Raw genomic sequence first — 16,657 nt, forward strand, 5'->3', positions numbered from 1 at the left:
ACAGATGGTGACGGATGGAATTTTAAAATGTCCCACTTAGTTTTTGCTACACTTTTCAGTATTTTAAGTATTTTCCCCTAATGTCTCACAAAATTCTTCTTTTTGATGCATGAAGTAAAATGAATGTAATTCTTTGGCAATTATAGAAAATCAGAACAGTTTAAAACATTTTACCAGAATGACTTAGAAGAAATGTTTAAATAATCTTAAAAAGAGAAATGTACCATATCTGCAAAAATATAAAAGTTTCCAAGACGTGATATTATTAAAAGTCTTACCTCTATATGTAGATGTTATTTTCTTATGGGGCTGCAGGACCTATGATGATGTCATCACAGGTCCTTGAAGCTGTTGCTGTGAGCCACACTGTGACCTACATATTTGGAGTGCTAGCTGTGTGAGAAGAGGAATCTAGAGATGTTGGTGGTGTGAGGAGAAGGGGTATCTGGAGATCCTCATAGTGTGAGGAGGAGGGGAACCTTGGGATGCTGGCAGTGTGAGGAAGAGAAAGCGAAACAGGGATGGAGGCTGTGTGAGTAGGAAGAGCGGCACCTACGGGTGCTAACTATGTATGGGGAGGGGGACATAGGTGATAGCTGTGTGATAAAAAGAAGGAGGTGGCTGTGGGAATCTGCCCCAAACTGTCCTTGTCCAAAATCCCACAAATCTCAGTGTCCTCAACTCCAGTACTCAAAGAACCAAAGATTCTGGGAGACAGCCTCAAACAGATTTCTACCGATAATATATTTTTAAGATAAGCAAACAAAAAATTGACAAAACGCCAGCTCACCCTCGAGGTATACTTCGAGTCAGCAATCCTCCCGGTGTACGGACTACCGCGTAAGCCTTCCACGGAGCAGCAAGTATAGCATCCAACACTTTCACGGGATAAGCAGATAAAATCAATGATTCTTTATTTCCATGCTTTAAAATCCATAATGCAGCAAAGTGGAAACGGCACACATCAGACCTACGCGTTTCTCTAGTGAAAACAGAGACACACCTCACCTATTTCAACCCTATGTTCCACACCTGTGAAATCAGGAAAAAAGTCATGTGATGCAAAATGTTAACAGGCACGCAGGATGTTGACTGCACGCAAACAAATGCTATAGAATGCCTGTTACTCTGTTTCACAGATAGTGGAAGATGTAATATACATTTGGTTCTTTAAAAATAGTATAAACAAGTAATTTATTTAAAAAAATATATAAGTGAACATACATGTGGAGTGCATACCAAAAATGCTCAGAGCACTATAAGGGTAAACTTGAACCTGAAGCTTAGCAGAATATACTATTGTGTTAGACTGCAGGGTTATTTGTATATAAATCAATCCAATGATCAATTATATTCCATCCTCTTAGGAGTATACTATGGTGGTATCGTGAATATTCTTATTTGTAAACAAATTTGTAAACAAATTCGGAAACAATCCGCAAACAAACTTGTAAACAAACTCATAAACATATGTAAACAAATCTGTAGACAATATTCTTATTCGGCTATTGTTTATGTAAATAAAGTTATACCTCCCATACGTCTATTGTCTAATGTTGAAATACATCATCCAAACATTATTCACATTTAAATACATCATATATTATGGACAAAATAACATACCCACTAATATAATTTTTGTTTATCATTGTTTCCAGTATTATAATACAATACATTCAAGTGAACCCTATGATCCCACATTTACTTTTTTTTTTTTTTTTCAGTCAATGTCCCTTACATTAGATTGTTATCCAACTCTGAACTCAATTTGTATGTGATGCCTGTTAAAGAAAAAGGAGGGGGGGCTTGTTTTTGTCTTACGTGTACCATAATATAAGGTCTTTCCTTAGATTCATACCTAAGGGTTGTCTACTTTCTAATACAAAGATCCAAAAAGCCTCCCTATTCAATAATTTCCTTCTATGGCCCCCTCCTCTCATGGGGCGATGCACTTTTTCAATACCTTTCCACGAGAAAGAAGCTGTATCCCTATTATGGAATTCCCGAAAATGTTTGGAGGCAGCTGATATGTTCTCCGATGTATTGGAAATATCTGACAAATGACGTCTAATCCGAATTTTGAGGGGACATGTAGTACATCCCACATAGTTTACAAAGTTCACAAGCTATAACATACATGACAATTTATATATGAACCCACCTTATGTTTGTTACCATTTACATAGCTTGTTATAGAATCCTCAGTCTTCAAAAAATTCCATGTTTTACAGACTTTGTGTCCACACTTGTGGTTCCCTGGAAATTTTAACCATGAATAGTCCCCTTGTTGTGTGTGACTTTTAAACAGGCTTAGGCTGACCTGGTTGCCATTAGTGGGGGCTCGTCTTGTACTAAATTTTATTCCTCCTTCTAAACTCTTGGCAACCCCCTCATCCTGTTCCAGTATAGGTATGTATTTTTTAATTATATTTTTTATCTTCTTAAATTGTTTGCTATATGTTGTAACAAATATAACTGGTGGCTTTGGATCATCAAAAGCGGCTAGGTTTATCAGATTTTAACAAAGTCTCTCTGGCAATTTTCTTAACTCTGCTATTGGCATTGTTCGGACTAGCATGAGAATACTGTCTTTCCCTTAGCCTATTGCATGTTTTTTCTGCCTCCAACACGAAAGCTGACTCCTCTGAGTAATTTCATTTGGTGCGGATGAGTTGTCCCAAAGGAATATTTGGACATGCTGTGTATCCTTCAATTATAGAGGAGACACAACCGTTAAAGGCTGGAGATAATGGTCCAACCAGTTTCCTAGTCTCTCCCCAAGGCTCCGATGCCAGCTACAATAGGTCGCATCGGCGGGGGAAAAATCCCCTTATGAACCTTGGGGAGAGAGTGGAAAACCGGAGTGACAGGGTATTCTACCATGAGATATTTAGCTGTTTTTTCATTCAATGTGCCCAGGGCTAATCCCTCTTGTAATAGTTTTTCTAACCCTTTTTTAAAACCTACAGTGGGGTCCTCTGTTAGTTTCCTATATGTGGTCTGATCTTCCAACATATTTTCATTTAATTTTTTGTATAGTGTTGAATCTAAAAGTACAATGTACCCCCCCCCCTTGTCCGCAGAGCGATCTATCAAATTTTTGTTATCTTTCAATTCCTTAAGTGCTTTGGACTCTGCTCTAGTTAGGTTGTATTTGTTTTTATTAATTTTACAACTTCATTTAAGCTTAGTGAGGTCCTTCTCAACTAAATCCTGGAATGTATCCATTACTACACTTCTAGACGAAGTGGGATAAAAGGAAGGATTACGTGTCTTGAAAGGTATGCGCTCCACATGTTCACTTATATATTTTTTAAAATAAATTACTTGTATATACTATTTTTAAAGTACCACATGTATATTACATCTTCCACTATCTGTGAAAGAGAGTAACAGGCATTCTATAGCATTTGTTTGCGTGCAGTCAACATCCTGCGTGCCTGTTAACATTTTGCATCACATGACTTTTTTCCTGATTTCACAGGTGTGGAACATAGGGTTGAAATAGCTGAGGTGCGTCTCTGTTTTCACTACACCATGACTAAGTCAGTATGACGAAACGCATAGGTCTGATGTGTGCCGTTTCCACTTTGCTGTATTATGGATTTTAAAGCATGGAAATAAAGAATCATTGATTTTATCTGCTTCTCCCGTGAAAGTGCTGGATTTGTTCTTGGATAACATATTTTTGGTGTATATCTAATTTGAATAGAATTGTAAAAGCTTCGTAGGGCTGATTATTCACATTTGTCTACATTTGGCTGATGGGCCCCAGTGCAAAGTCTGTGCCAGGCCCCCGACTATAATGTATGGGTTATAGTAATAGTCTTCTCATATGGGAAAGTGACACCAAAAGGGCCCCCTTAACCTTTTGGGCCCTTGTGCGATCGCAACCTCTGCACCCCCTCAAGGTACACCCCTGATTATTGGTATTTTTCAGGTGGTGAAACTTGTCACACCTGTTAAAAAGAAGCTGTGATTCAAATCTGGAGAAGTCCTGGAAAACATGGCAATAAATTGATGTGGATGAAACAGGATGGGATGTATAGCCCAAAGACCTGATAACTATGAACCTGAAGATTCTGATGACAGTATCGAATAAGCAAACCCACAAACTAAGCAACTACTCAATCAATGACTAATAGGAGATCAAGCATTATAAACCAGGGATACTTATTCAAACATCCAGGCACCGTGACTGAGGTAATCTTCTTAAATTTGTTAGCTATGGCTTCCTTCCTTCTAAAATAAACTTTTAAAGTTATGCTATTATTATTATGCTTATGCATGAGGGACTCTGGTGGGTGCTTTCAGAGCCCCGAATTGCTGCAGATTAACAGGCTGTTACAATGAGCAGATGATTGTCTCAGGGAAAACAGAGGTATACTTGAAAGGACGCACTCATCGGTATCCTATTGTAAACCATTTCTTCTTTATTGTGGAAAAAACAATACTCACCAAAATAGGACAAGCAAGGGAGGGAGTGGGGGTATGATGCTCACAGAAAGGCAAAGACGGTTTCACGCTGCTCCCGTTTCTTCCAGCCTCTGTGCAAAGTGACTGTCACGGCCCTATCCGCGATCCTTGGTACGGATCGTGGGTGTCCCCGTTCCTCTGGCCCACTCTTACCGCTCCAGGCTGTGCTCCCGTCCGGGCCTCAGGCTTCCTCCGACTAGGCCGCGCGTCGGAGGGGACGGAGTAAGGTGATTCCCCCCACGTGGAAGACCTCGTTAGGGGCGGAGTAAGGTGATTCCCCCCACGTGGAAGACCTCGTTAGGAGGCGGGACCGCCGTCCGGCTTCCGGATGGGAGGATACCGTAGTTTGGACCAGCTTGCTAGGGCATGTAACCGAGTGATTGGTTGAGCAGTTGCAGACCAGGGTGAGTCTTAGCCTTTATTATGCATGTGATATGTGATTGGTTCACTTCAGCAGTGTGTGACATACGGTTTCACCTATGATATGGCGCAATTTAGAATCCACAGGTGCAATGCACCTTACTTGTTAGCTTAAAAAAAACCCTCAGAGTTTTAGTCACTTTGCACGATGTCCAGAAGAAGTGCGAGCACCGCAAAACGGCCATTGCCTTTCTGTGAGCATCATACCCTCAACCCCTTCCCTTGCATATCCGTGAGTGCCGTCCTTTCAAGTATACCTTTGTTTTCCCTGCATATGAATTGTGCTATTCTAGGACTTGAGCATCGCTATAACCTGAAAATGACAACATCTGCCTTGAATTTTCTTTTGGATGTGATAAACATTTGTGAATCTACACGTAGTGGTTGCTGGTAGTGCCGTTATCGTCTGTTTGAGCGCTGTAGATGATTGTCTTACCCTCATTTAACAGATAGTAAAAAGACATCAGTGAGAGGATCTGGAAACACCCACCAGAGCCCATCAGACAATAATTAACATAATTTTAAAAGTATATTTTAGAAGGAAGGAGGCCATGTATAACAAATATAAGAAGATTACCACAGTCACTGTGCCTGGATCTAAGTGCCCATGGTTTATCATGCTTGACTTTGATGGCAGATTTCCTTTAAGGACTAATCCTAATTTTCATGCTTTTTACAAATATCTGACACAATTCACTGTCAGAATTTTGCAATTGATTGCAGGGACAAAAATATAACAATATACTGTTTTGGCTTTGGTGCTTTCTCCACAGTGCAGACATCAGCTAAGTTGCTCACAGACCATGATGTGTTACCAGCACTGGGAAAGATACTGAAAACCAGTGGCAATTGTGCAGAGAAGGTTGCACATATTCTTGCTGAGCTGGCAAAGAATGGTAAGGGGGAAAATTGTGTAAACAATTATTTTACCTTGTGAGCCTCACTGGAACACTAGAGAGCATACCCGCAGCAAGTACTGGAACCTGGGCCCACAATTTAGTGACTTACTTCACCTGCGTTACATTCACATCTGTGAAGCTGTAGGATACTACTGTTACAGGTAACAAAAGTCAAATCAGAATTCCACGTACATGGGACAATGCAGAGGACTTGTGAGCTCCTGTTCATCAAACACTCATCTCCTACATTGTGTGTATCAGTACCTGTCTAGCAACCGCGCAACCACAACCAGGCTTGGCGTTAGCTGTCAGACTAGGTAAGTGCTGGCAAACTCCCCCTGCAACGTCCTTGCGGGCTAAGGCTTTACCTATAGCAGATAAACCGTCCTGACAAGGCGAACCTACTATCAGGAACCTAACTGACGGTCCCTGAGTGACCCTACAAGATGACAGGGAAGACTTACTTCGTCTGGCAGCTGCTGGATGGTAGAGTGGACAGATAACCGGAATACAGGTATAGTCCAGTGTTCACACTGGTGAACAGGCTACTAACACAGGTCTGAGACAGGGAAAGCGGGATAACACTGGGAGAAACACAACACTGAGGGACAAACAACAGATACAGACAGACAAGCGAACCAGGTCAAAACCAAGATGGCAGCAAAGGTACAGAATTGTAAAGCAAATTAATATGGTCAGTAGTCAAAGCAGAAGTCGATACACAGTATACCAAGAAACAAGCAAAAACATTAGATAACACAGGAGACTGAAATAACCAGCAAGGTCTGATGGGAGTAGGCAGGTATATAAGGCAAGTATATATCCCGGACACGCCTACAGCAGCACACTGGGGGAACTGTCGATCAGGCTAGTAACCCTTGCTGGCCAGGGCTGAAATGCAAGGAGCAGGGTGTGGCTCAGGAAATCCAAGCCACAGTTCACACACAGTTAACACCACTTATTCTGGCAACTGCAGATAGAGGGAAGTTTTGGCACAGACGTTACAGTGTGTTCTGAAAATAGTTGCATAGTTTATAGTATTTTTCTATATACATCATATACATATATAATAACACGTTTTCTGTAATATTCTTGTATGTTGTATAATGTTTCTTTTAAGGATATTATACTATTGTGCACATTTCCTCCATACAGAAGAGACCAGGAAGCCCTGCATAGATGCAGGTTTGGTCATGGCCTTGGTACCTCTGCTGCAGAGTTCAGATCAGGAATTACTCTTGCACGCTGGCAGAGCCATTGGTCGCATCTGTTATGGAAACAGTAAGTAAATTAATTCATTCAAAATTGTTGGACTGGAATTTTATTTTACAATCGTCCAGATTGTTCATTGGCAGTACCAGTACTAATGATTAAATGGTACAAAGTAACCAGCAATCTCTAAGCTTTTAAATGATTTTGAAAACCATTGCTGTGAGCTCCTATTCATAAGTTGGGATGAATAGAAAAAAATGCAACAAACTTCTTTATATATATATACTTCTGTATATTCTAAGTTTGTGCCTTTACTGTACAATATAATGGCCTCACCACATGTTCCAATGAGATGCCTTCATGATTTCTGACCTTAAAATGGCTGCTGATGGATGGTCATGTGACCATCGTACAATTGCCATGCCAGGGCCCTAATCTTATATTCATGAATACTATCATAAGGTCCTGGCAAGGCGATTGTTCATGGACAGACAGAGATCACAAGACCCTCCATCTGTGGCCATTTTATGGACAGGAATGTCTGCCTGATGAGGTAAAAGACAGGGGCTTCACTATACATATCATGAAGGCAGTGCAGAACTTTTAATAGATGTATATTGGTAAATTACCTAATAGCCTGCCCCTCCAACACTTACACACACATTACAAAAAATAAGAGGTAAGGTGGCCAACTCTATTCACCCCTTGCCTTGACAAACCCTAACAGCATCATGAAACTAGAGTTCAGATTCCTTCGAGAAGTTATCTTCAAAAAAATACAGTTATATTTATTGGCATGAAGAACTCAATTTTAGTGTGGATTTTACTATAAATGACTTATGGATGTTGCATTACACATAAGAAGATTATTGATTAGTATTACTGTACATTAATATGTTAGTAATGACCAGAATGACCAGAAATGGAAGGTTCTTTAAGTTCCATCAGACATTCACACTTCCCAAAACGCATCTCCACCACAGACAACACACCATCTTCGCTTGAAGTCGGTAGTGGGTCCCTCCTAATTGTGATGAATGTATCATGCAGATCACCAAGGTATAGAGATAAAAGATTTTCTTTATTTATTACTAAAACAAAGAGTTTAAAAACGTGCATCAGATAATAAAAACGCTGAGCACCTTGCCCAAGCTAGGTTTTTACCTCTTTGGGCTTCTTCTTTGAACTGGAGGAAGAAGCCTGAATAGGTGAAAACCTATGCTTGGCGTTTTTATTTTAATTTGATGCGCACTTTTAAAAAATCTATTTCTAGTATATTAATAAAGAAATTCTTTTATCTCCATACCTTGGTGATCTGCACCAAAAGAATTTATCTAATAAAGTATTTGGATGTGTTTTCTCATTACTTACAGAATTTGCTGGAAAACGTAATCTTTAAAATGACATTTGTAGTAATTTATCTTAATGTATGTTTCTTATTTGTTTCTAGATGAGCTGCAAGAGCAACTGGTAGAACACAATGTAATTCCTTCCTTGGTCAGGATATTAACTGATTACCCAGATAACGATACGTTGGTGCGTGTGGGTCTCTTGGCCTTGTCCAATCTGGCGGATCTAGGTTAGAAATCTTGTTAAACATGTAAAGTTTAAGCAGCTTCAGAAATTTTAAATTAGTGCACAGGTGTTGTTGAAACATAATGGATAGGCTTTCTCCCTTTTCCTCCAGTGCTACCTTATTGCACCCAATACATGAATTCCCATATTTTAAAAAGCATTATGACATGGGATAATAGCATTATCATTATATCTCTTCAAAAAGTAATACATACCAAACTTTAGACAGTGCTATGTTGGAGCTATTGTTGCTTCTCAGTACAGTGTAGGAAACCGTTTTTTTATGGAGATTGTTTTTTCAGGCAAATTAAGTGTTGTACAAAGTCTTAAAGGTTATGTATGCTCTGCTAAGGTCTCTGCATAAGAAATATTCAAATAACTTTTCAAGGGTGGAAAAAAGGAAACCTATTTTCCAGTGTTACCTTACGTAAGAAAGCTACTACACATCAATATCTGACTTTCAGGAAGCCTTGTGATATGGTATGACATGGGATAAAGGCCACATCTTTCAGTCTCTTCCAAAAGGAATAGACTCCCAACTTTAGATGTATAACAAGCTGCTTTATGTAGCAATTAAGCCATATTTTTTTCTTTTTTTTAACCACCATCAAAAACGTATTTGCATATTCCTTAACCAGAATCCTAAGCAGATAATGCATGGCATTTTAGACCCCATTAAAGGTGGCATGCAGTGGCAATTGCCATATTAATGCTCATGGATTTATGGGTGAATATGTATTTGTACAATTCTTTTAAAGGCAAACATCAAGCATGTCAAAATTCATCATAAATGGAAATAGCATAACAAAAACAAATAAGTAAACATAACAAAAGGAGGACAAAATTAACCCCTTAAGGACGCAGCCATTTTACAGCTTAAGGCTCATTCCCATTTTTTGGATTCTGACCTGCGTCTCTTTATATGGTTATAACTTTTGAACACTTTTACTTATCAAAGTGATTCTGAGATTGTTTTTTCCCCACTTGTTGTACTTCATTTTAGTGGTAAATTTTGGCTGATAAGTTTTGCGTTTATTTACAAAAAAAGGAAAAAATTATGAATTTTTAGAATAATTTGCCATTTTCGAAATTCAAAATCACCGCGTTTTCAGGCAGATCGATTTACGACCTAAATAACTTGCCAAATAACATTTCCCATTTGTCTACTTTACATTTTCATAATTTTTTAAATGTTTGGATAATTTATTTTGACGTCACGGGGCCTACAAATCGAATAGCGATTTTCCGTATTTTCAGAATTGACTATTTTGACAAAATACTGTTTGAAATTAAATTTTACATATTTAGCATTAAAACCACCCTATATAACCAACCCATTTTCAAATCTGCACCCCACAAACTATCATAAACAGCATTTACAAAGATTGTTAACCCCTTGAGATCTTCATAGCAATTGAATCAAAATGGCGGGGAAATTTAGAATGGTCAAATTTTGTCGGTTATACGTTCATTTAGCCCTAAAATTGACACATTTCCAAAAGATAAATAGAGAAAACCCACCATAAAATGTGGACATGTGGACATTACTTGTGTTATGGGGGCACAGCGAGGCGCAGAAGGGAAGGAGCACCCTGCAGCTGCCAGGATTTTATTTTTCTCGTTGCCCCCTTTTGAAGGCTATAAAATTTTCGCTTTTCCGTTATTTGGGTCATGTGACGGCATTTTTTTTGCGCGATGAGATGCTTTTTCCAGTGTTACCATTTTGGGGTTGGTATCACCTATTGTTGAAAATTTAGGAACTATATTTGAGGTAATGAGTAGAAAAGCATCAATTCTGTACTGGATTTTTTACTTCTTTTTTTTTCGTGTTCACCGTAAATCCTAATAATCCTGTTATCTTTATTCTATGGGTCGATACGATTACGGGGATACCAGACATGAATATTTTTTCTTATGTTTTACAAATTTTGCCAAATAAAATCCTAATGTGGGGAAAAATCTATTATTTTTGCATCGTGGTCTTCCAAGTGGCATAACATTGTTACGTTTTTGGCTACAGAGCTGGTTGATGGCTTGTTTTTTGTGGGACATGTTGTTCTTTGCAACAGTATCATTCTGGAGTACATATGTTTTGTTGATCACTTTTTATTGCATTTTTAGTGGGATATAATAGGTAAAAATCATAATTTTGCGCAGGTTTTTAACGGTTTTTTTTACGGCATTCATCATATGGGTTTAATAGTTATTTAGTTTTATTCTATGGATTGTTATGGACGCGGTGATACTATATATGTGGGGTTTGTGTTATGATTTAGACTTTTTTGAGCGTTATATGTCTCTTTATATGTTTTGGGGCTTATGGGCATTTTTAGTGATTTATAAAGTTATTTTTTATTGAAAAACATTTTTTTTTTTAACATTTTTTACTTGATGCACCATGGGATATGAACAAGCAATCATTTGATTCCTTGTTCATGATAATACCCCCTTACCGACATGTGACGTAATAGTATGTCACATGTCAGGTCCCGGTACATGGAGAGGGCTCGCGGGCCGAGCCCTCTCCATAGCCGGTAAGTCTTTGCTGCATATTGCAGCAAAGGCTTACCGGTAACACCCGCAATCGGTGCCGGCACCGATCGCAGGTGTTTTACCGCTGATCGCCGCCGGCAAAGGTATGCATGCGCCGCCATCTTTCCGTGGATCGTCGCTCCCCGTGACGTCGTCGGGGAGCGGCAATCCATCACCATGGTAACTTCGGGTCTCACGAAGACCCGAAGCTACTTCGGGTTAACCCATTCATTAGCATGTGCTGTCAGCACATGGTAATGTATGAGTAGTAAAATCCCCATATACTGCCATACTGTAGTATGGCAGTATATGATAGGATCGATCAGACAACCTAGGGTTGTACCCTAGGGAGTCTGAAAAATAGTAAAAATAAAAATAAAAAAATAGTTAAAATAAAAAAATTATAATAAAAAAAAAAATCGCGCCCAAAGTCGAAAATGGCACTTTTTTGCCATTTAAATTTTTTTTTTTAATTATCTAAAAAGTGATCAAAAGGTCGAACAGTCCTAAAAATGATATTATTGTAAACATCATCAAAATCCGCAAAAAGCGACACCACGCACAGCTCCATACACCAAAGTATGAAAATGTTATTAGCCCCAGAAGATGGCAAAATCCCCCCAAAAAATTTTGTACAGGAGGTTTTAATTTTTTTAAATGTATGAAAACATTATAAAACCTATATATATTTGGTATCCCCGTAATCATACCGACCCAAAGAATAAAGTAGACATGTCATTTGGGGTGCACAGTGAAATCCGTAAAATCCAAGCCCACAAGAATACGGCACAAATGCGTTTTTTTACCAATTTCACTGCATTTGGATTTTTTTTCCCGCTTCCCGGTACACGGCATGAAATATTAAATACCACCATTTTGAAGTGTAATTTGTTACGCAGAAAGTAAGCCATCACACAGCTCTATACATGGAAAAATAAAAAAGTTACAGATTTTTGAATGTGGGGAGTGAAAAATGAAAACGCAAAATCAAAAAAGGGCCGCGGCGGGAAGGGGATACTCTGCAATACTTTGACACTCGTCACAGACGTCATCTTAAAGGCACTGCCTTCAGGCTTCTCCGGGGTCCCGATCGGACCCCTGAGGTGCCATAGCAGCGATCAGCCCCCCCGAAAACAGCGCGCGGGGGGGGGGGGTGATCGTAGGGTAAAGACCCCCGGAAGGCATGTTAAATGCGGGTGTTAGCCGGGGATGTCAACGGCTATACAGCGCTGAACCGGCATCGTCTCTGCGCAGTAGCTGTACTGCGCTGAGCGCTATTCGCGGGACTCAGCGCAGTACAGCTACGGCGCAGAGCGCTAAGGGGTTAAAGTGGCAACAAAGAAAAAATAAATTAGTTATGTGTATGATCTCCAAAACTCAAAAAAACACACAACATACAATGTAGAGGAATACAAGTAAGTAACACAAGGTAAGAGAAAGGGTGAGAGGGAAATAAGGGCGTTATTTGGAGGCTCATACAATTACACACTCAACCTCACTAACCCAATGGGATGGAACCATCTATAACCTTTTTATATTTTGGCATGTTCCTGTCAAGAAATGGCTTCTTAAATTTGGAGATAGGTTCTGGTACCTGCATCTCTGTGGAGAGACGAATAGAACTTTATTCCATAAAGGTCTGATAGAGGAGCAATTCTACCAAATACAGAGCATTGTGCCAGATTCACTACCACAGCGCCAACCTACCCCAGGGACATGTGGAATGATCATGTGGAGCTTCAGTGGTCAATGGCTAAGAATGTAGAATGGGCTGTCATAAAAAACAAAGTAGGTGTACTGTACAAATTCTTTTGTCCTTGTAGTTTATTCTGTAGTGTTTTCTATTTTGCCTCCCTCCAGGAGAAAACCCCTTTAATGTCTGAGTAAAATGTCCCATTTATCAATTTATAAAGAACACTGTTCCTATCAAGTATTTCTGTTTCCTTCGTTCCCACTACAGAAAACAATGTACTGTATGTGATTGATATAGGATCCTTGCTTTACTACAACTTATATAATTACATTAAGTAATACCGTTTTGATGTATTATATACAGGCAGTCCCCGGGTTACATACAAGATAGGGTCTGTAGGCTTGTTCTTAAGTTGAATTTGTATGTAAGTCGGAACTGTATATTTTATCATTATAACCCCAGCCAGAACTTTTTTGGTCTCTGTGACAATTGGATTTTAAAAATGTTGAGTTGTCTTAAGAATCAGGATTAACACTAAAGCTCATTACAGACACCTGTTACAGCTGTTTATTGTAGCCTAGGACTAAAGCACAATAAATTACCAATATCCAGAGGTCAGTTTTTAACTAGGGGTCGTATGTAAGTCGAGTGTTCCTAAGTAGGGGACCGCCTGTACTTGTAAAGAGCACTGTATACTTAATGATACCCTTTCCAACCCTACAGCAACTATTTTCATTCATACAATATTACAAAGGTCTTTGATAAAAAAAAAAAAAAGGTTTAGCATCTAATTTCCGCATATAAAACATTTCACAGCGTTGTTCTCACTAATTAAAAAGAGTTGCCTTTCATTTCCTGAGGCTTATGTTATTTTCAAGGCAACGCTTTGGTGAGATAGTAAAAAGTGTTACTCTGATTAAAAAAGACCTTTAGGCAACAGTAAACTTGACAGCATATTAAAGGGAACCTGTCATCAGTAATTGACCTAATAAACCACTACCAGTATATTATCAAACAGTATAACACCTTCTAGTTCTTGGTTCTTTCATGGTCCAGTGTGGTGGCATTGTCCAGAAAATCAACTTTGAAGTGCAATTTAAATTGGCTATTTAAAGTTGAGGACACGGAGAAGTCAAAGTGGGGAACTCTGAATGCCACCTCCTCTGTGATTGACATCATGCATCAAAATTCAGAAGATCTGATTAGTGATGTCTCTGGATGCAGAACCATCAATTACAGTGAAGGCGGCTTTCTAAAGGTAGAGAGAGAGTTTGACTTTAGTGTTTAAATCTGCACCTCCTTGACTTTATAGAAGCAGTCTACATCTCACTTCAAAGAAGATTTTCTGGGTGATGCCACCACACTGGGTAATGAAAGAAACATGATCTGGAAGGTGTTCAGCTGCTTGGCAACATACAGCTATTGCTTTATTAGGTCAATTTCTGCTGACAGGTTCCCTTTAAATAATGAGTTAAACTATTGGTGAAGTTACTTTAATAAATACATGGAAGATTACACCTATCTTTTGCTACAACAAAATGAGCTCCAATTTTGAGTATATACTGCGTCCTTATCTTAGGATTATTTTATAGAAACGGTCTTAATTAGAGATGAGCGAGCACTAAAATGCTCGAGTGCTCGTTATTCGAGACGAACTTTTCCCGATGCTCGAGTGCTCGTCTCGAATAACGAGCCCCATTGAAGTCAATGGGAGACTTGAGCATTTTTCAAGGGGACCATAGCTCTGCACAGGGAAGCTTGGCCAAACACCTGGGAACCTCAGAAAAGGATGGAAACACCACGGAAATGGACAGGAAATAGCAGGGGCAGCATGCATGGATGCTTCTGAGGCTGCTGAATCGCACCATTATGCCAAAATTATGGGCAACAGAGTGACCGAATGAGGCTAGATAGCATCTAAAACATCCAATAATTGACCCTGACACTATAGGGGATGGCATGCAGAGGCAGGCTAGAGAGTCTCATGGCGACATACCCTAAATGGACTCAGGTTTCACCAAAGGAGGTGAAATGATTTCCTATGTGAACAAAAGGTTGACGGTATATTTAGTCGATAACACAGCATGGTGTCGACATAGTGACCAAGTTCCATAACGTATCTGGTGAAACACCCGAAAAATGAGCCTTTTGATAAGGGGACGACATGTGGAGGCAGCCATGGAGACGACTTCCATGATTAAGAGCGACAGTATGGGGCATTCATATTGCGCTGCTATGATTGCAACTTCAGGTCTCCAGCATGGCGGCGACAGATGGGCCGAGTTCCACTATGTATCTGGTGAAACACCTGAAAATTCTGCCTGACACAGCTCGTTTGATAAGGGGATGATGTGCTGCATATCCTCTTGTGCTCCAGCGTCTGGGGTATAGAGAGTTGAAATGAGACATTGGTGGACGCTGTGGAGGATCGTGGAGGCAAAATGGACAGGAAACAGCAGGGGCAGCATGCATGGATGCCTCTGAGGCTGCCTAATCTTGGGATGGAGCTGGCGGTCCACTGCCAGGCGAGATTTCGCCTGTCCAAGCCCCTGTCTCTCGGCTCCTCCCCACCCAAAATGGGCCTGGGGGCCAGAAGCGTTTACTTCGAAAAAATTATAATTTTCAAAGCAGGCCGGATCGTTTGAATATTTCACCTAGGAATAATGGAATAACATAGTGGTTCTAATTTTTAATAGTTTTTACGGAAATGGTTGCATGATTAAGAGCGACAGTATGGGGCATCCATATTGCGCTGCTATGATTGCAACTTCAGGTCTCCAGCATGGCGGCGACAGATGGGCCGCGTTCCACTATGTAGCCCATAGTAATGTAGCCATAGCAGAAGCGCTGAAATAATATTGGTAAATTATAAAAGTTTGCCAGTATATTTTGTGGATTACACAGCAGGGTGGCGACAAAGTTAACAAGTTTGATGTGGAAGCCATGAAAACAACCCAAAATTCTGCCCGACACAGCTCATTTGATAAGGGGACGATGTATGGAGGCAGTGAACTAGTAGTAGATTAAAGGTGCTACAGTTAAAACTATGTTAGTTGGATCTTGAGATGGAGCTGGCGCTCCGCAGCCAGGCGAGCTTTCGCCAATCCAAGCCCCTGTCTCTAGGCTACTCCCCAAACAGCACTTCTAAGAACCTTTTGTATAAGATCAAGTGTAGTAGCGTTCTTATAAGTTTAGGATATGGCGGGTGAGGGGAATGTAAAAAGATGCGCAAGAAGCGCTGAAATAATATTGGTAAATGATAAAAGTTTGCCAGTATATTTTGTAGATTATACAGCAGGGTGGCGACAAAGTTAACAAGTTTGATGTGGAATCCATGAAAACAACCCACAATTCTGCCTGACACAGTTCGTTTGATAAGGAGACCATGTATGGAGGCAGCTATATGGACGACTTTTGGAGGCAGCTATGGCGATGACGTGTGGAGGTAGCAGTGGAGACAACGTGTGGAGCCAGCTAAAAATACGACATGTGGAGGCTGCTATGGAGACAATTTAATTTGGATAGTGCCTGTATGTGGCAGTCCAAAAAAGTTTTCAAACTAGAGGAGCAGGTAGGTGGTCCTCCAGAAAAATTAAATAAATTGAGTGCCTGTATGTGGCAGTCCAAAAAAGTTTTCAAACCAGAGGAGCAGGTAGGTGGTCCTCCAGAAAAATTAAATAGATTTAGTGCCTGTATGTGGCACTCCCAAAAATTGCTTAAAACAGAGGACCGGGTAGGTGGCCCACCAGAAAAATTAAATACATAGAGTACTATAGCTAGAGCCAGTTATCCCTGGCAAAAAATAGCCAGTTTCCTATGCTTTAGTGTACAAATAGGAGGAGAAGGAGGA

General features: G+C 39.9%; 1 protein-coding gene across 12 annotated transcripts in view; it reads left to right on the forward strand.

Annotated features, from left to right (window-relative positions):
* LOC140106485 (rap1 GTPase-GDP dissociation stimulator 1-A-like) overlaps positions 1 to 16,657 on the forward strand; it is a 416,700-nt gene that overhangs the window by 308,220 nt on the left and 91,823 nt on the right. For 11 of the 12 annotated variants that reach the window (XM_072130944.1, XM_072130946.1, XM_072130943.1 and 8 more), the window contains 3 exons: positions 5,670 to 5,792; positions 6,951 to 7,076; positions 8,458 to 8,586. In XM_072130944.1, coding sequence (XP_071987045.1) covers positions 5,670 to 5,792; positions 6,951 to 7,076; positions 8,458 to 8,586 — 378 coding nt within the window. The remainder of the gene's footprint in view (positions 1 to 5,669; positions 5,793 to 6,950; positions 7,077 to 8,457; positions 8,587 to 16,657) is intronic. The other variant, XM_072130954.1, reaches the window with a different exon arrangement.

Source organism: Engystomops pustulosus, chromosome 11 (genome assembly GCF_040894005.1).
Source record: "Engystomops pustulosus chromosome 11, aEngPut4.maternal, whole genome shotgun sequence".
Classification (NCBI taxonomy): Eukaryota; Metazoa; Chordata; class Amphibia; order Anura; family Leptodactylidae; genus Engystomops; species Engystomops pustulosus.